This window comes from Salvelinus fontinalis, chromosome 11 (assembly GCF_029448725.1).
Source record: "Salvelinus fontinalis isolate EN_2023a chromosome 11, ASM2944872v1, whole genome shotgun sequence".
In the NCBI taxonomy this organism is placed as follows: Eukaryota; Metazoa; Chordata; class Actinopteri; order Salmoniformes; family Salmonidae; genus Salvelinus; species Salvelinus fontinalis.
The window spans coordinates 26,593,599-26,613,766 of record NC_074675.1 but is presented as its reverse complement, the minus strand read 5'-3'; the positions used below and the strand labels follow the sequence as shown (position 1 = coordinate 26,613,766).

At 44.3% G+C, this 20,168-nt stretch overlaps 1 protein-coding gene across 2 annotated transcripts; it reads left to right on the top strand.

Moving 5' to 3' along the window:
- The first annotated feature begins 1,040 nt into the window (after window positions 1-1,040).
- Window positions 1,041-20,059, top strand: LOC129865392 (zinc finger protein AEBP2-like). 2 transcript variants are annotated; one of them, XM_055938162.1, is made up of 8 exons: window positions 1,041-1,644; window positions 4,513-4,729; window positions 5,256-5,363; window positions 8,920-9,106; window positions 9,584-9,708; window positions 15,107-15,174; window positions 16,966-17,079; window positions 18,172-20,059. In XM_055938162.1, the coding sequence occupies exons 1-8, from the start codon at window positions 1,157-1,159 to the stop codon at window positions 18,182-18,184; spliced, it is 1,320 nt and encodes a 439-aa protein (XP_055794137.1). In that variant the 5' UTR covers window positions 1,041-1,156; the 3' UTR covers window positions 18,185-20,059. The 2 variants fall into 2 exon arrangements, with proteins under 2 accessions (XP_055794137.1, XP_055794136.1); XM_055938161.1 differs by having other exon boundaries at window positions 9,566-9,708.
- The last annotated feature ends 109 nt before the right edge of the window (window positions 20,060-20,168 follow it).

Below are 20,168 nucleotides of genomic sequence, written 5' to 3'. Positions count from 1 at the left end.
CCTGCCACCCCACATGCTGTTTTGGTTTTATGTTACAGGTATGATTTGCTGATCACTGATGAGATAGAAGCTCTGATGGCTCTGAAGAGGAGACATTGACAAACTTTTTAAAGGTCAAGAAACTCCATTCTGCATTGTTGAGGGACTAGGACTCTGGCCTTCAACTGGAAGTGTATCCTAAAGGCCAATAGCTCATCTCCACTTGGTAAATGAATGATCTCTGCTCTGGACAATGCCACTGTCACACTAGACACAGCCAGGTCATCGACACAATAAGGTCAGTTACCTCCATTCACACCCTCTTGCCCCATCCTTCCACCTTCTTCCCCTCCCTCCTCCTTTCATGCTATGCCCATTTGCCAAACTTTGACAGACATTAGTAGGGATACTTCCATTATGTTAATGAGGCTCTGAATCTTTTGTGGTCCCTGTCTGTAGCACTCTGTGGATATGTGGGCCTGGTTCCATTCCTTCCACTAGTTCCAACCCTTTCCATGCCTCCTACCCTATAGTTCCTAATCCCTACCACCTTACGTATTTAGTATTTTATTAGGATCCCCGTTAGATACTCTTCTTGGGGTCCACTGACTATCAGTCAGTGCAGACATTCCATCAAGTTCCAGCAATGGAGTCCAACTTGCACTGGACACTGGAATGGCAATGCCTGTACTTGAAGAATCCATCACATGTGGTCATGGTCTCCATACTTTTACAGCAGAGTAAGACCTGGAGGTCATGAAGAAAAGAAAATATATCCGCTTTGATGAATTTGCATAAGTCTAGGCGTTATGCAAAAATGAAATTACACATAGGCTAGGCTTACTATTAGAATTGAGCACAGGTATGGTGGTAAGAATTGTTTAGATTTATGACTGAAATGTGTTAATGGGTGATGATTGACTTAAATTAAAGGGAAATATTAGGGCCAACGTTCTGTTTCTGGAACACTTGTTTTTATATATATAAACCAATATAACAATAGTTCTCTGAAACACGTGGAACGGTCCACAATGTGGGGGACTACGTCATGGTTATGCCTCCTCCCCTAGCGTCCCCGTTGAACACCCGTGGTGAAGCAGCGCATGCGATTGGGAGAAAGAACCAACTTCGTGGGGCAGCCTACAGCACAAAAAAAAGCTTACTACGCGCTGTGAACATGGCTGCAGTTACAACCAACGGTACTGAACAAGACTCCACATCGACAAACGAGCAAAATGGAACATTGGACAAAGGAGAAAACGGGAAAAAGAAGCAGGCCCCCACAGACTCGAAACAGGAACCGGGTGACAACGAGGACGGAACAGAAATGGACGTGAGCGGAGACAGCAAAGAGAAGCCTTCAGTCGCAAAAGAATCGGTTTTGTCCACGGAAAATGGTAACAAAGAAGAACCGGCCTGTGAACTGTCTGAACCGGTTAAAAGTCCCGTGGAGGGAATCCCTGCGAGCAGCACCGAAACCGGGGAGAGCATCGTGGAGCTGAATCAAGAACAAAGAGAGGAGAGCGTGTCCTCGCCTCCCAGCTCCGACAAGACCAAAAGCGAGGAATCCACGGAGAAAACCGACCGCGGTATCAAAAGACTGGCCAGTGTCGAGATATCATCCTCGGATGGAGAACCTCTCAGTCGAATGGATTCGGAAGACAGGTCTGTGGATTACTAATACCCGACCAAATGTTGAATAGAAAGCAGCGCAACAATGTTGCCAGCCCACTTCAACAATCATTCAATTTTAATAAGATATTTACGTTTGATCAAGCTACATTGTTACAAGTTGCACTCACTATCCTTGCAATTATGTAGCGTGGTGTGATATCTCCGTACTTTGTCTTTTGCCAAACAGCAGTTTAGCACAACAATCGGGTTTGTTTTGCTACAATGCATCAGCCCCCTATGCGTTATGTGCAGTTGACAACAGAGAACATGCATAGTTTTAACCGATAGTTGAATAGGCCTAAGTTTGCCTTTAGTTTACAATGGAATGGTTCCACGCGGCACGTACACGCGCATCTGGACATGATGTCCATGTATGGCCAGCATTGCCACCACGATGCTCATTGTGTAATAACGTCACTACTATGAAACCACGGTCAAAAAGAGACACACCAGCAATATGAACATTTCAGACTTGATTTTATCTTAATAGCAAATTCAGTGAGTTAAGTAAGATTTTCCAAGTTGGCATCTATCCTTGAAAACCGTTTGGTGAAAGTCCCATGAGTAATTTCACAAGTGGAGCACTGAGACAAAGAAACGAATCACTCACTAACAAGCCAACCAACAGGCCCCAGCTTTCATATGAAGGGTGGTGTTTAGGCACAGAGCTACTTCTAACATATTTATACACACACACACACACTTACAGATGTGTCAACTGGCTCACTGTGGTCACAACACTTCATCGCCTTCTAGTTGGTTTGGCCGTGTGGCTGGGTGACTAGTTACAGGATGTCTGTGTTGAGATGAGTCCTTTACACACACACACACACAGGATCTCACCCTCATGCACACAAACGAGTGAATCATATACACACGTCTTTCTGAGATATTTAGATGTGTACTCAGAATTCCCCATTACAATATGTGAAATGGCCAAGATGGAGCTTCCACTGCATCATAAACTAGTGCAGAAGAGAGAGAGAGAGAATCAGATCAAAGGTGTTAAAACTGAGTAATGCTGTATGCAACTCACTGCTCAATTATGTTACAATGCAACTTCAAATAATTTACTCTGGGTTATTGCGGCCCCTCCAAAGCAGTGAGTTTGCAGATCTGATTGTCCTAACTCTATGGCGAACTCCAGTTACGTGTGTATGTAATTGAACCTGACTCTATGTGCATGTAACAATAGAACACACAGACATAAACTATAGCATGAAGCCTGTATGCAAAAGTCCAGTGTAGATATAGGGTCCTATCAGCCATATACTAATAATACACACAGATCTGCCCCTGCACACGCCGTCTGAATATCACTGGACGAGCCAACGGATAAGAACGATATACACATACATTTCTTGTTCAAATGGAAGCAGAGAAATCAACGATTTCACACACCCCCGATGTCCACCCATCTCCTTTTGCTGCTAGAATAGTGGAATAATTCCCCTTTCTGGATCCCGGTAGATTGCCTCAGTCTGTAGTCATGCGATGACCTGTCGAGGGTAGCTAACAAAAGGAAACCCAGTTAGCACAAAGGCTGAAGTCCCTGTGTTGCTTCAGGGACTGAAATGTAGTATCTGAAGGAGAGAGGATCCAATTTCCCCTCCCCCCTTCTCTCTTTCCCCCTCGACCCTCTCCCGTCATGGCGCGTTGCTTTGTCTGGCCGGGGCAGAATGGCCTGTGGTAAGAAAGGAGTGAATGGAGGAGAGAGCTCTGCTGTTTGGGCAGCTGCATGGTCTCAATGTAACTTTTGTTCCCCTGCTGGCACTGAGGACCTCGGGAACAGAGCAGGGGAGCAGCTGGAGGCAGGCAGCCTTACGAGGTGTGTGTGTGTGTGTCACCTCTTCATTCAGTCCAACGTGGTAAAATTACTGAGTCACTAATGCTCTCTGAGAAGCTTTGTGTGGGTGTGAGGGCGGAGAGGGATACTTCTACATCTATAATGGCATGCGATTCAAATCCGCCATGACACCCTCACATCCCTCCTTGTAGACCATGCATACTAAACCTCATATGCCCCAGAGAAGTCAACACACGGACATAAACTAAACTAATGGTGTGTTTATACCATGTGCCGACACTGCTCAGAGCTGTGTTGGCACATGGTATAAACACACTAAATCACCATGATTTAGTGACTGAGGCTGTCCAAACCTATGACTAGAACAGACCGCAAGGCGCTACAGAGGGTAATGCGTACGGCCCAGTACATCACCGGGGCCAAGCGTCCTGCCATCCAGGACCTCTAAATCAGGTGGTGTCAGAGGAAGGCCCTAAAAATTGCCAGTGACTCCGGCAACCCTAGTCAGACTGTTCTCTCTGCTACCGCACGGCAGGCGGTACCGGAGCTCTAGGTCCAAAAGGCTTCTTAACAGCTTATACCCCCGAGCCTTAAGACTGCTGAAAAGCTAATTAAATGGCTTTATTGACCCCCCCCCCCCCTCATTACGCTGCTGCTACTCGCTGTTAGGCGTAGTCACTTTACCCCTACCTACATGTACATATAACCTCAATGGCCTCGATTAATCTGTACCCCCGCACATTGACTCGGTACCGGTACCCAATGTATATAGCCTCGTTATTTTATTGTTGCTCTTATTATTTTTACTTTTTAGTAAATATTTTCTCAACTTCATTTTTCTTAACTGCATTGTTGGTTAAGGGCTTGTAAGTAAGCATTTCACGGTAAGGTCTATCTATACCTGTTGTATTCGGCGCATGTGAAGAATAACATTTTGATTTGTTTTGTAGTACAGCAGATCTCTGTGCTGACCCCATCTCTCACTGTCCCTCCTCCTCTCACTGTCCCTCTCACTGTCCCTCCCCCGCTCACTGTCCCTCCCCCTCCCTCAGTATCAGCAGTACTCTGATGGACATGGAGAGCACAGCGTCCAGCGGGCGCTCCACACCTGCCATGATGAACGGGCACGGCCCTGGCACCGCCACCCCGTCGGTGGGTAAGGGCGTGGCATACACCTGCTGCTGGGACCAATGCCAGCTCCTCTTTACCACCAGCCCAGACCTGGCTGAGCACATCAGGGGCGTGCACGTGGACGGACAACGAGGAGGGGTATGTAGTGTAGGAAATCAACTTCCTAAATCATCTTCTCTGTCCTCCTGCCTGCTCACCCTCTTCTATCCTCTTCTTTCTACACCTCCTAGTTGTATGTCTCCACCCCTCTTCTCCACCACCACAACCCTGTCTTCAAAATATCAATCCCCTCCACTTCTCCATCTTGAAGATAATCCAAACATCCTGTGTTAAACTAACTCCAGATGAAAAGTACTGCGGTACATTATAGACTCTGGCTGTATAAACGACAGCTTGATGTTTTATCTCTCTTGGAACTTTAGGTTCAGAGATGGGGCGGGGGTCAGTTTATGGGGGGATTGGGTTTCTAGGTGCTTCAGTTAAAAATGGTCTGTCATTGAATTGACATATGACATGCCCTTCTGCCAACTACTACAGTTCTCTAGGATAGTAGAATTTAGGACATTTAGTCTCTTACATTGCATCTTGGGTAACTCATAAGAGCTAGGTGGCGAGTGACCAGTGAAGCTATGTGTGTGTCACCGTGTTGCTGTCCTCTCGCCAGGTGTTTGTGTGTCTGTGGAAGGGCTGCAAGGTGTATAACACCCCGTCGACCAGTCAGAGCTGGCTTCAAAGACACATGGTCTCACACAGCGGAGACAAACCATTCAAGGTGAGAAACCGCCCTCCTTTCTTCCATTTCACTGTCTCACACACATGACACTGACTCTGCAAACCACATCCTCGTGTCCATGTCTTCACAAAGTTATTGATACCCCTTGACTTATTCCACATTTAGTGTTACAACCTGAATTCAAAATGGATTCAATTGTTTTTTTCTCACCCATCTACACACTACCCCATAATGACAAAGTGAAAAAAAAAAAAATTATTTTTTTTTGCTAAATTATTGAAAATGAAATACAGAAATATCTAATCTAACAGAAGTATTCACAACCCTGAGTTAATACATGTTAGAATCCGCTTTGGCAGCGACTATAGCTATAAGTCTTTCTGGGTGAGTCTCTAAGCTTTTCACACCTGGATTGTACAATGTTTTTACATTATTATTTTGTTTTATTCTTCAAGCTCTGTCAAGTTGGTTGTTGATTATTGCTAGACCGCCATTTTCAAGTCTTGCCCGAGATTTTCAAGCCAATTTATGTCAAAACTGTAACTAGGCCACTCCGGAACATTCAATGTCGTCTTGGTAAGCAATTCCTGTGTATATTTGGCCTTGTTTTTTAGCTTATTGTCCTGCTGAAAGGTGAATTTGTCTCCCACGGAACCTGGTTTTCCTCTATCAGCCTGTGCTTAGCTTTGTTTTGTTTATTTTTATCCTAAAGAAAAGTCCTAGTCGATGACAAGCATTCCCATAACATGATGCAGCCACCACTATGCTTGAAAATGTGATGTGGTACTCAATGATGTGTTGTGTTGGATTTGCCCTAAACGTAACGCTTTGTATTCGACATAAAGTAAAATTCTTTCCCACATTCTTTGCAGTTTTACTTTAGTGCCTTATTGCCAACAGGATGCGTGTTTTGGAATATTCTGTACAGGCTTCCATTTTCAGTCTGTCAATTAGGTTAGTATTGTGGAGTAACTACAATGTTGTTGATCCATCCTCAGTGTTCTCCTATCACAGCCATTAAACGCTGTACCAGTTTTAAAGTCACCATGGGCCGGCCTCCTGGTGAATGCCTGAGCTGTTTCCTTCCTCTCCAGTAACTGAGTTTGTTAGGAAGGATGCCTGTATCTTTGTAGTGACTGGGTGTATTGATACACCATCCAAAGTGTAATGAATAACTTCACAATGCTCAAAGGGATATTCAATTTCTGCCCCCCCCCACACACACACATCTACCAATAAGTGCCCTTTGCGAGGCATTGGAAAACCTCCCTGGTCTTTGTGGTTGAATCAGTGTTTGAAATTCACTGCTCGACATTAAAGATAATTGTATGTGTGGAATACAGAGATGAGGTGGTCATTCAAAAATCATGTTATTAAACACTTAGGCCATGCAACTTAAGTGATTTGAGCACATTTTTATTCCTGAATTTATTAAGGCTTGCCATAACAAAGGGGTTGAATACTTATTGATGCAAGACATTTCCGCTTTAATTTTAAATGAATGAATTAGTAAATATTTAAATAAAAAATAAAAATAACATAATTCCACTAGGACATTATGGGGTATTGTGTGTCGGCCAGTAACACCAAATCTCAAATGAAGCCATTTTGAAATTCAGGCTGTAGCACAACAAAATGTGGGAAAAGTCGAGGGGTGAATACTTTCTGAAGACCCCGTACATGTATGTACATGTCATGTGCTATAGATTGTTCTAGTCTTGGAGAGCATAACAATCATTCTAACACAAGATACATCTGTCACACACTATCCTGTGGAAAGCTAATGCATGCTATTATTCTGAATGCTTCCATTGAACAGTGGTTCTATACTCAGGTCTACAGTTTCCTCTGTATTATAACCTTTTGAACTTTTATTGAAAAGGAAATCACCTAGATTTCATCAAATAGAAAGACCAATACTATTATTATATAAAGTTGAAGTCGTAAGTTTACGTACACTTAGTTTGGAGTCATTAAAACTCGTTTTTCAACCACTCCACACATTTCTTGTCCTAACCGACTTCTTGTTTAACATCTACTTTGCATGACACAAGTAAATTTTCCAACAATTGTTTACAGACAGATTGTTTCACTTATAATTCACTGTATCACAATTCCAGTGGGTCAGAAGTTTACATACACTAATGACTGTGCCTTTAAACAGCTTGGAAAATTCCAGAAAATGTCATGGCTTTAGAAGCCTCTGATAGGCTAAATGACATCATTTGAGTCAATTGTACGTTTACCTGTGGATGTATTTCAAGGCCTACCTTCAAACTCAGTTGCTTGACATCATGGGAAAATCAAAAGAAATCAGCCAAGACCTCAGAATTTTCTTTGTTGATCTCCACAAGTCTGGTTCATCCTTGGGAGCAATTTCCAAACGCCTGAAGGTACCAAGTTCATCTGTACAAACAATAGTACGCAAGTATAAACACCATGGTACCACGCAGCTGTCATAGCGCTCAGGAAGGAGACGCATTCTGTCTCCTAGAGATGAACTTACTTTGGTGCGAAAAGTGCAAATCAATCCTAGAACAACAGCAAAGGACCCTGTGAAGATGCTGGAGGAAATGGGCACAAATGTATCTATATCCACAGTAAAACGAGTCCTATGTTGACATAACCTGAAAAGCCGCTCAGCAAGGAAGAAGCCACTGCCCCAAAACCGCCATAAAAAAAGCCAGACTACGGTTTGCAACTGCACATGGGGACAAAGATCGTACTTTTTGGAGAAATGTCCTCTGGTTTGATGATACAAAAATAGAACTGTTTGACGATAATGACCATTGTTATGTTTGGAGGAAAAAGCGGGAGGCTTGCAAACCGAAGAACACCATCCCAACCGTGAAGCACGGGGGTGGCAGCATCATGTTGTTGGGGTGCTTTGCTGCAGGAGAGACTGGTGCACTTCACAAAATAGATGGCATCATGAGCGAGGAGAAATATATGGTTATATTGAAGAAACATCTCAAGACAAGTGTCAGGAAGTTAAAGCTTGGTCGCAAATGGACAATGACCCCAAGCATACTTCCAAAGTTGTGGCAAAATGGCTTAAGGACAACAAAGTCAAGGTATTGGAATGGCCATCACAAAGCCCTAACCTCATTCCTATATAAAATGTGTGGGCAGAACTGAAAACGCGTGTGCGAGCAAGGAGGTCTACAAACCTGACTCAGTTACACCAGCTCTGTCAGGAGGAATGGGCCAAAATTTACACAACTTATTGTGGGAAGCTTGTGGAAAGCTACCCAAAACATTTGACCCAAGTTCAACAATATAAAGGCAATGCTACCAAATACTAATTGAGTGTATGTAAACTTCTGACCCACTGGGAATGGGATGAAAGAAATAAAAGCTGAAATAAATAATTCTCTCTATTATTCTGACATTTCACATTCTTAATGAAGTGGTGATCCTAACTGACCTAAAACAGGGAATTTTTACCTGGATTAAATGTTAGGAATTGTGAAAAACTGAGTTTAAATGTATTTGGCTAAGGTGTATGTAAACTTCCGACTTCAACTGTATGTAAGTGCTCTTGTATAAGCTATCTACTAGTCTGTATTCTCACCGGTGTTGTCTCTATCTCCAGTGTGTGGTGGGGGGTTGCAATGCCACGTTTGCCTCCCAGGGGGGGCTGGCGCGCCACGTACCTACCCACTTTAGCTCCCAGAACTCCAACAAGCTGGCCAACCAGGCCAAGATAAAGGAGGATTCACCTTCGAAGGCGGGGCTAAACAAGAGGCGGAAACTCAAGAATAAACGCAGGAGGTCTTTACGTACGTATCCGAGAAACACGCACATATAAACACACGCAATACACACACACAGCATATGTTTTATTATCCTTATGGGGACCTAAAATGGATTTCCATTAAATCCTATTTTCCCTAATTGTTACTCTAATTTGAACCGTAAACCTAACTCCTAATTCTAAAATAGTCTTTGTCCTCTGGGACTATTTGGAATTTCTGGTACCCACGAGGATGGTAATACAAGCGCGCGCACAGAAATGCAAGCATGTGTACACATACACAGATATGCACGCACACACTCAATCATACAACAATCAATCATGTACCCGCTGATCAGGTTGCCTGGCTTTCAAACCAAGCGTCTTAACCAATCAGGTGGTGGGAAACGTGTTGATGAATATCTACGAGGGTCAGATCCATCTGATTGGCTAATCACCTCTGACCTATGAACCTCAGTTTAACGCTCCCCCTCTCTCACCCCAGTGTGTTCTGTCCCTCCAGCACGACCTCACGACTTCTTTGATGCCCAGACCATGGATGCTATCAGACACCGGGCCATCTGCCTCAACCTGGCTACACATATAGAGAGCCTGGGCAACGGGCACAGTGTGGTGTTTCACAGCACGGTTAGTAGTAGTACACACACACCATCACCATCGTCTTCCACAGCATGGTCAGGGATCCAGCGGCAGCAGACCATGCATGGTCCTGCACACACACACTGTACTTCACTGTTCAGACAGCAGAGGGCACGACAGACCTACAGTATTACGGTCTCAGCTGCACAGAGGAGTTTATTTGTTGTTTTTTTTTACCTTTAATTAAGCTGGGAGTCGTGCTGAGACCACGGTCTCTTTCGCAGATGATGCCTTACATGAACACATCAATACACAACCATTACACTATTAAACTCATCTTTACACACATCAATTACACAATACATGAAAAGTAAACACGAAAAGCAAAACACAAGCATATGAAACAAACACATTCTTCAGTAAAAAGGCTCTCGAACATCTAACTGAATTTCTCTAGAGGCACCAACTCTAACTTTAAGGACTTTTGGAGATTATTCCACATGAGGCGCAATAAACTAAAAGCAGATTTACCTAATTCGGTGGAGATTGAAGGGCTCTCCAGGGTTAGCCATCCCTGAGTCTGGGTCTGGTAACTTGTATGTCTGAATTTTAACAATGAGCTAAGGTATGATGGAAGTTTATGCAAGAGGGCTTTATAGACACAAAAAGAGCGCAATGCATCGATCTACGAGACTTCACGGAGGGCCAGCCTACTTTCTGATACAAAATGCAGTGATGTGTACGGAACCTATCGCCTGTAATAATGCACTGTGATCAACTGTGTCCAATGGCTTCAGTACCGTGGCAGCAGCGTTCATATAGACGATATCGCCACAGTCAATAACCGGAATGAATGTTGACAGGACGATTTGTTTCTCTGCTATTTAACGAAAGACGGGGAGCCTGGCCCTATAGAAGAAGCCTATTTTAATTCTTAATTTCTTACCTTATTCATCAACATGCTTTTTGAAGGAGAGCTTTTCGTTAATCCAGATGCTCAGATATTTGTAAGAGGGGACACGATCAATGAGGGCACCATCCAAAGTATTAGGGGTGTAACAGTTCATCAAACCCACGGTTCGGTAGGTTTTTGGGGTCACGGTTCAGTTTCAGTACAGCGAGGGTAAATGAAGTTCCATTCACAATGTTTAGCATTCACAATATTCCTGTCATTCTCTTGTGGCAGGATTGTTATGTTGGTCCTCTCAAGTTTCCACTCTGATGCTGCATTGGTCACCTTTTGGGAGGTGGGAATTTCCGAGCTGTTTAGTCATAAATAGCAGTTGGACACATTCATGTGATTTGAACTCTTTGAGAAATGCCAGTGGCTAATGGCCTACAAGCTGTATCAACCATAAACTAAAAGTGCTTGTAAAAAATGTTTTTGTTTCGCGAACCACAATAGATTGCTTTTTCTAACTGTTTTGTTCCATTTAAATGCCAAATGCTGTTCGAGGCCATTTCCTTAGCAGGTGACGTCCGTGGTTAATCATGTGGGAGAAGTGTGTGCTTCAGATCATTGACAAGTTTCCCACAAGTAAGTACCAGTTGGAGGGCCATTCAAGTGGGTTTTGCCCAGTCGTATGTGGTAAATTCCCACTTGGTTGCGAACACACCATGACACTGTCTCCTTCAGTGCCAGATGCGCAGTTGCGACGCTCATAAAGGGGCATGTCTGTAGCACGGTACATCTCCTATGCGTGGGTAATGTGATGAGCTGTCACTGTGAAGTAAGCGCAACACAGGGTGCGTTGGCCAATTCATTCAGAACTTCGTTTTTGGCTTGCTTATATAGAGCGGGTACAACCTGGTTGTTTAAATTGGTGCAGGAGGGAAGTTCGTAACGCTGCTAAAGCACTTTCACAAAGCGCTGAAACCCTCTATTCTCAATCACGGTGAATCGGTGCATAGCCGTGGTTATAAAGCAAAGACTGTAAAAAATATAAACATAGCCTACCTATCGCTCTTGTAATTTCTTTGGCCCGGTCAGAATCAGCTGCCACGGAATGCTGGAATGCAGAGGGAGACTGTGTTTCTTTGCGTTTCTGTCTTGCTCCGGTGTACTCTGGTGATGTCAGAGTAAATGTGTCAACAACATTTGAGGTGTTGGCAGCTGCATAGGCTATTCCTGTTGAGCGTGGCGACATACTGTTAACGTTTGATCCACAACGTTCTGTCCATCTCTGTTGAATCTGCTGGGAAGCCTAAATGTTCCCAAACTGGACATTTAAACGATTGTTGATGATCCTCCAATTCTGATTCCGTCTGCATAGGTGCTCGTTTTAACGGGAATAGTCTGAAATGTTTGTTTTAGGTCAGATTTTCTCAAGCGGCATAGGCCTACTACGCAGCGTATGCATAGCCTAAAGACGTAGTATTTTTATTTTATAATAATTGTTGTTTTTATGTAGTCATTCGGGTTCAGTGCGACCGAATCGAGGTCCCTGGACCAAATGGTTCGGTACCATTACACCCCTACAAAGTACGTATGCATTAATCTTCAGATTTGTATGTGATTTGGAAAAGAACATGTCCTTGGTTTTACCTGCATCATGTACCAATGTCAAGTTCATCAAAGGCATTCTGCAGGGCAATAGAGGCAGATTGACACTGACAGAGCCTGGTCAGCTATGGGGTCAATGGCATTACACCACAGTGTCATCTGTATACAGGTGAATGTATTTTTTAACAGATCAATTATATTGTTCATGTGAAAATAACCTGAGCAAGAATCCATCCCTGTAGGACTCCCTTTGTTATGTGGAGAGAACCTGATTTAACGCCATCAGTAAATACACACGGTATACTCCTTAAAGCAGTAATATGTCACTTTTTAGGTGACCCAAACCAAATTCACATTGACAGATCTACAAATCACATGTCTTTCTCGTTGAAAGCAAGTCGACGAAGTGGTACATATATGTGCTTTATTTCTATGCTTTCTGCGATGTTTCGTTTTTTGCGTCTTACTTTAGGTTTTGTACAAGTGAATCAAACAACTGAAAATACAATATTTTTGGTTATGGAAAATATATTTGCCAGTGGTTTAGATGGTACAATGATTCTCTACACTTTGGTTCCATGCCCATTTAATTTAACTGCTAATAAAGGACCTGAAATTAGGCAAAAATAATTTTCAAACCAGCTACACGCAGCCTGGTCCAGGCCAATTGATGAAAACCTCTGAATAAGTAATGCGTGAAACACACTGTCGAAGGCTTTAGACAGATCAACAAAAAGGGCCACACAGTGTTACTTCTTATCCAAACAATTAAGAACATAATTTAAAACCAAAAGAGTAGCAGAGATGGTGCTATAACCTGGTCTGAAACATGACTGATTTACTTTTAAGTGATGATGCCAGAGAAGCCGGTGTTTGGAGGATATATTGGCACGAGGACCGAGACATATTTTCATTAACTTTATTTTGATGAATGTATTCATACTATTTCATCCTTCCACGAGATATAGTCCTGACACTAATACTAGTAAAGGCACAGTGCACTACTTTTGTGTATTATTATTATTATAATATATTTTTTACATTTTCAGATTTTTTTCAGGGGGTGCTGCAGCACCCTCAGCACCCCTACTTCTGGCAGCTATGCCTGGCTGGGCTGATTGCACAGAGAAAATAGGCATTTCAATGTCATAGCTTTAGCTATGGTAACTTGTGGAATATGCCACCGACTGGAATGCGGTTTTAACCAATCAACATCCAGGATTAGACCCACCCGTTATATAATTGAAATACATTTTGTGGTTGAAAAGGATCTAAGTTGAGTATTTACCAAGGCAAGAGTTTGGAAATGGGGCGCTAATTATTTAGGTCACACGCGTCACCATCTTTTGAAGGGGGAGTATGTGGGGCCACTTTCCAGACCCTGGGGATGTCACCAGAAATAATTGTAAGGTAACGTGTTAAAGATTCTACAATCAGAAAGCTGCAGCAAGAAAGGATCAAGCAAATCAGCCCGTGTGTTTTTTTTATTTGTATATATTATTTTTTTTACAGCGATCTTCCTCGTGGCGTCTAGCACATCACAAGTAGAAAGTTGTTGAAATGAAAACAAAGATTCACTAGAAGTTGACGGAACTTCCATTGAGCCAACTAGAGGCTGGGAGAGGGGCAGGCAGTCGACTGGCTCCCCGGGGTCAATTAAACCACCATTTATTTCAAATAAAAAGCCTGCTGATTAAATGCTGATTTTAAAAGCATCACTATCTAATTTTTCTCAATAATAATACAAGAGTCTGACACAACTTGTTTTCCAAAATTGATGTATTACCAGCAGTCTGGTTTAAACTCTCATGAGTTAATGTGTGCAGTATTGAGGCCTGTGGAAAATGAAGGGCCTAGCCAGGGAATAACACTGACTCCCATGCCCCTTTTAATTAAACTGCTAATAAGGGAACTGCCAGCAACCCTCCCACGAAACACACGCACTGCTCTGACGTACATGCCAGAGTCCAGACCCAGCCAGGCCTGTTGTTGGAGCCGCTTAAAAAACAGACCCCTAAGCCGCTCTCCTCCCTCAACCCTCCACCCTCCATCTCTCCCCTACACATGCAGTTGGAGTGCTTCTACCAGTATTTTCACAGAGAGATCAAGAGAGAGAGAGAGACAGCGTAGGAACCCAGCAGTTGCCTGACGACTCCAACTGAATTCTTCCGCTGCTCTGTTCACTTCTTCCGCCATTGAAGTCGTTTGTGGTGATGTCAAAATGAGGGGTGTTACAAAACAGTCGTCAGCCATATGGATTGTCTCTAATCAGAGTATCAAAGCCAATTCCATTTTCAAAACACCGCTTTACCCACCCCATCAGTTTCTGGGACCAATCAGAATGGTTAGAATGTGTTGGCGTTCTAGAAATTGTCGGGGAGGTATTCTGATCCAGACTCATTGCGGAGAAGAAATTGACGACCGTGGCGTAGCATTTGGCTGAAGCAAGGACTTTGGGTAGCTCGGCAAACCCAGCAGGCCTTGTCTACGCCTAAGCTATAAGCAAATAAAATCCTGAGAGAGTCTAGTGTAGCGTCTTTTCACGCTGTAACCAGCTACTTGCTGTGTGTGTTTCTAAAGATAAATAGCATTCCTAGTCGTCACCTTGGTCCAGGGTCACACTCACGAACTGTGGAATGCACTAACGTCAGTCGGGGGGCAGTATTGTTCCTACCACACAGGGGATGTGTGTATATGTTTAGTGGCTGGACTGGCGTCTTCAGGCCAGTGAGGTAACTGTTAGTCTGCAGAGTGGGAGGGAGGACAGATTGACTCTGGCTCAATTAGACTGGAACCAGGTGTCTCATTCCTTTACTGACTTGCCATCAGCATCAGACCTTTGGTTAGGGATGGTGTGTGTCTCCAGTATGACCTCAACAACAATGTTGTTTTCCAATGTCTCTGTTACTGGGTGGTGTCTTGACTCTCTTCTTCTGTCTCTAGGTAATAGCGAGGAGGAAGGAAGATTCTGGGAAGGTTAAAGTCCTCCTCCACTGGACTCCTGAGGACATGTAAGTTGCCCTCTTCTCCACCCTCCTCTCTTCCCCCACATCCTGCTCTTCATCTCTCTCCTGTTGGCAGACACAAGGCCACAGTCCTCTTCTCTCCCCTCGCTCCCTTTTCTCTCCTGTACTACTGGCAAGCAGAGGGTTACCCTCCTATCTTCCTATCCTTCTCCTCCCCTGCTCTGTAAATGTCAGCAGGCGTTTAGTGGTGGTTAGACAGTTTGTCCTGTGGCTGGGGGCAGGAGGCAGGCAATCACATGTCACCACACCCCCACACACACACAGGAGGATACCTAGGTTAGCGTCTCCTCCATCCAGAAGGGTCAGTGATCTGGATGAGTTCACTCATCTCGTGGGAGCTACCCTGTGGTCTCGCTCTCCATCCTTCCCTTCATCTCTTTCTCTAACTCTTTCTCTGTTCCTTTTGCCCGCATCAGTGGCCCAGTTTAGAGCATTAAGGACCAAGAGCTCGCCTGTCTCTTTCCCCCTGACTAGCATACCAGCTTTCCTAACCAGCTATGTGCGTTTCAGACTGGAATATTGTAAGTTAGCTATGTAGTTAGCATAGTATATTATCAGAAAACTTATTGAAGGTAAGGAGACAAGGAGAGGAAGCCACTTCAGACTATTGAGCCGCAGCCCTGTGTAGCCCTACTCCTCAGACCTCAGCCATTAGTCTCTCAGCCAGAGAGGAAGTCACTTCAGACTGAGACACAGCCCTGTGCAGCCCTCCTCGTCTCTAGCCATTAGTCTTTCAGCCGGAGGAACGGGCTGTCAGCTCAACTCTGCTCCGTCTAAAACCCCTCTCCCCGAGAGCTCATCTCCGATAGAAACAACTTTCTCGGTCAGGAAACGGGCTAAAAGCCAAAACGACGCTTGCTGTCGTTTTGTCCAAAATAAACCTTTCTTTGGAATTTTTGGATGGAGGGAGGAGGAGCAAGAGACATATTGCTGCACTCGTTTCAGAACCTGTGAGGGGTTAAGAGATGGATATGTCCCTCTAAGGACCATGTTGCTGTAAAAGCAACCGTCACCCACACTACCATGGAGAATGTCTAACAGATGTTGTAGTCACTCCTACTGTAGCTCTCAGCTACAGAGTTGCAGCAGCACCCTATGTACACAGTCCTCTGTGCAGCGAGCATTGTATTTGCTGTGATTTTAAACTGTAACAGGAGACAGCTGAGACCTTGCCCTCTCTGTCTCCTACCATGTTATTGGGTGCTTTTCTGCTGTTTTTGTTTTGGCTCTGTCCACTTGTGTTCGTCCCTTTGCAAGGGTATGGTCCCCTCTCGCCTCTCCATTTCTTTATCACCACTCTCTCTTCTCCTTTCATCCGCTATCCAACCCTCTTTCTTCCTTTCCTCCACCTGGGGCTTTCATCTGCCCCTCTCTGAATCTGTGATCTATAGCCAAGCAGTCTGCTAATGATGAACCAAGCACCGCTCATTCACATCTCCCCAACACTCTCCCCCGCTCTCTCCCCCGGGGTGCTCTCCTGGTGACGCACACACTGGCAGGAGTAGAGGAGCCCAGTACTGGTATTGATCCTCTCCCATTGTTTCCCACGGATAACACCTAAACACAACGTTTAGTTAGACAAGCGCTTTAGGAAGCATGCATATGTACCACTGTAATCTCCTCTTAACCCGTTTCTAAGCTGATGCCAGTCAGACACCAGCTTAGAGGCCACGGAACCAATTGAAAGGCTGGATTTGTACTGACTCATCTCTTCCACCTCTGTCTCTCTCCTCCTTCCCTCTGACTTTCTCTCAATCTATCTTTCCTTCTCGCCAGACTACCTGATGTGTGGGTGAATGAGAGTGACCGGCCGCAGCAGAAGACCAAGGTGGTCCATCTCTCCCAGCTGCCCCAGGACACACACGTACTGCTGGACCCCAACATATACAGGTGTGTATGCGTGCATGCACTGACTGGAGGGGGGGGGGGGGGAATCTTGAGGCAGAGACCATTAGGGCTAATCATTAACTCTCCAAATAGTGTGCGTGCCTGTGGACGTGCACATAACTCATACTTTGGTTGACTCACAACAGCAGCAATGTGAGCATAGCTACCACAGCCGGTGTGTTTTCCTAGACTCAGTACTGGCCCAGTGATCCCTGAGGGCCAGTGCTACTCTGTTTACACAGCTTGTGAATGAGGGCTACATTCTGCCTGTAATAGATGGCCATGCAGCACAGAGCTAAATATGAACGCCCAATGGCTGTGGAGAGATGTGATCCTGAACCCCACGTCGACCTTGCATGCTGCTTTGACTTTGTATCACCTAGAAACAAAATCTCCCAAGTCTTTCCTCACTTTTATTCTTACAAGCAGTGTTGTAGATGCTTTATAGGCAAAGTGAAGAAGGTATACGGTTCCCTGAAGAATGCCCCCCCCCCCCCCCCCCCCCCCCCCACCTCCGTCGTGGTGTAAAGTACTACTTAAGTTGTTTTTTGGGGTACGGGATGGTGAGAGGAGGAATCCTGACATGCCTGACATTCAGTAGGGTCATGTTATGGTGTGTTGTCGTTATCGTTATGATTTCAGTGTCAGGAGTAATCTGAGAAGTACAGCTTTCAAGATTCAGGAATGATGTGACTGCTATTTATTTCCCCACCAGGTGGCGCCAGTCACTGTTGTCAGCCAGTAGAAAATACTACGCTGTAGACGAAGCATTCCACCCCTTTTCTTGCATCTTGAGTGTCATCCCCTGCTTTGGACCTTTCTGACCACTACAATACCTCTCATCACCACTCCCTTGATAAATAAGACATTCTTTTTAAGTTGTGCACCGGGCCTTTATTATGCCTGTATGATCATTTACAAGGTTACAGACTGCCTTTGTTTTTGATGTAGTGTTCTGCATCCTCCCATAAAACATTCTGTGTATGTAAAGGAATGCCAAACATTACACGAATAACTGTGGGTGGAGGTGGACCATGTTAGAAGTCATGATATGCATAACTGTAAACTAATGTAAAGTGCTGCCTGTTGTTACAGGATGTTCTTCTAGAGACTAAGAACAACCAATCAAGAGACTCCGAAGGAGCCTGACGATGTCGCCTCTCATAGGAAGTCCCTATGTCATGTCTTGTCTTGTCTGGACAGGAGTGAAAACCAGAGATTTCATTACCTCTTATTTCCCCCTTTTTTCTTTGTTCACTTTCTGCTCTTTTCACTTTCTTTTCAATGTCAAATTCCTCCAAATGATGAAGTGAATTTAGTATTTGTTTTTAATGGTTTCTGAAAATACACTATATATACACAGTAGTGTGTGGACACCCCTTCAAATGAGTGGATTTGGCTATTTCAGCCACTGTGGAAATGTCTAGGATCAACAACGGCTCAGCCGCGAAGTGGTAGGCCACACAAGCTCACAGAATGGGATGGCTGAAGAACATAGTGTGTAAAAATCATCTGTCCTCAGTTTCAGCACTCACTACAAAGTTCCAAACTGCCTCTTGACGCAACATCAGCACAAGAACTGTTTGTGGGGAGTTTCATTAAGTGGGTTTCCATGACTGAGCAGCTGCACACAAGCCTAAGGTCACCATGCGCCAAGCCAAGCGTTGGCTGGTGTAAAGCTCGCTGCCATTGGACTCTGGAGCAGTGGAAACGCGTTCTCTGGAGTGATGAAACACGCATTACCATCTGGCAGTCCAACGGCCGAATCTAGGTTTGGTGGATGCCAGGAGAACGCTACCTGCCCAAACGCATAGTGGCAACTGTAAAGTTTGATGGAGGAAGAATAATCGTCTGGGGCTGTTTTCCATAGTTTAGGCTAGGGCCCTTAGTTCCAGTGAAGGGAAATCTTAATGCTACAGCATACGATATTCTAGACATGATGTGCTTCCAACTTTGTGGCAACAGTTTGGGGAAGGCCCTTTCCTGTTTCAGCATGACAATGCCCGCATGCACAAAGCGAGGTCCATGCAGAAATGGTTTGTCGAGATCGGTGTGAAAGAACTTGACTTGCCTGCACAGTGCCCTGACCTCAACTCAGTCGAACCTTTGGGACGAATTGGAACGCCGACTGCGAGCCAGGCCTAATCGGCCAACATCAGTGCCAGCCCGACCTCACTAATGCGCTTGTGGCTGAATGGAAACAAGTCCCCGCAGCAATGTTCCAACACCTACTGGAAAGTCTTCCCAGAAGAGTGGAGGCAGTTATAGCAGCAAAGGGGGGACCAACTCCATATTAATGCCCATGATTTTGGAATGAGATGTTCGACAGGCAGGTGTCCACATACTTTTGGTCATGTAGTGTAGGCCAAATGTATTATATACTAGGTGCTAAACATTTGAGCCATTTTAGTTAATAGAATTAGACTATGAGTTTAACAGCACAGTTACTTGATGTTGTAGAGACCTAGTTGTATTTTGTAGAGAAACTTGTCTTTGTAAATACTCCTGGAGATTGGTAATTTATTTTTATACCTTGAAATTGTACTGTAGATGTTTTATTATTTCTGCTCCAATGTTTTAAACTGTAATAATTGTACATAATGCAATAGGAAAATAGTTTTGATGGACGATATCAATTCCTTATTATTTCTTTAAAGGCTGTTAAGTACACCCGGCTTCTGTCTGACACTAGCTAGGTCAATTTTACCGTCGCAGCTTCTGATGGGTCATGATGATGAGGAAGTTGTAAGGTGTATGTGTTTGTTATCTTTGTGCTGCTGGCAATAGACAGGAACAGTATTAACCCCTCTCCAGTCTTCTGTCAGACTGGCTAACTAACCTCTGCATGTTAGTGTCCACAGGGATTAGAGACAATCATGTTGAACTATACAGTAGGACTGTTCGCGGTCTGTCTGAACATCCTATAGGGGTCCATTTATAACGTGGCATCACAGGTCTTTTGGAATAAAATGTTTAAATAAAACCTGTTATCTCCTATTTTTGCCTTTGACATTAGGCAGTGGCTTGGTGGACCCGTGGTTAAGACACTGCACTATATTCAAAAGGGTTGTAAATTCGAATCCGGCGGAGAT

Coding starts and splice junctions, on each gene's coding strand:
- LOC129865392 (XM_055938161.1), top strand. CDS start 1,157: ATGGCTGCAGTTACAACCAACGGTACTGAACAAGACTCCACATCGACA. Junction 1,645..4,512: donor CGAATGGATTCGGAAGACAG/GTCTGTGGATTA, acceptor CCCCTCCCTCAG/TATCAGCAGTACTCTGATGG. Junction 9,709..15,106: donor GTGTGGTGTTTCACAGCACG/GTTAGTAGTAGT, acceptor TTCTGTCTCTAG/GTAATAGCGAGGAGGAAGGA.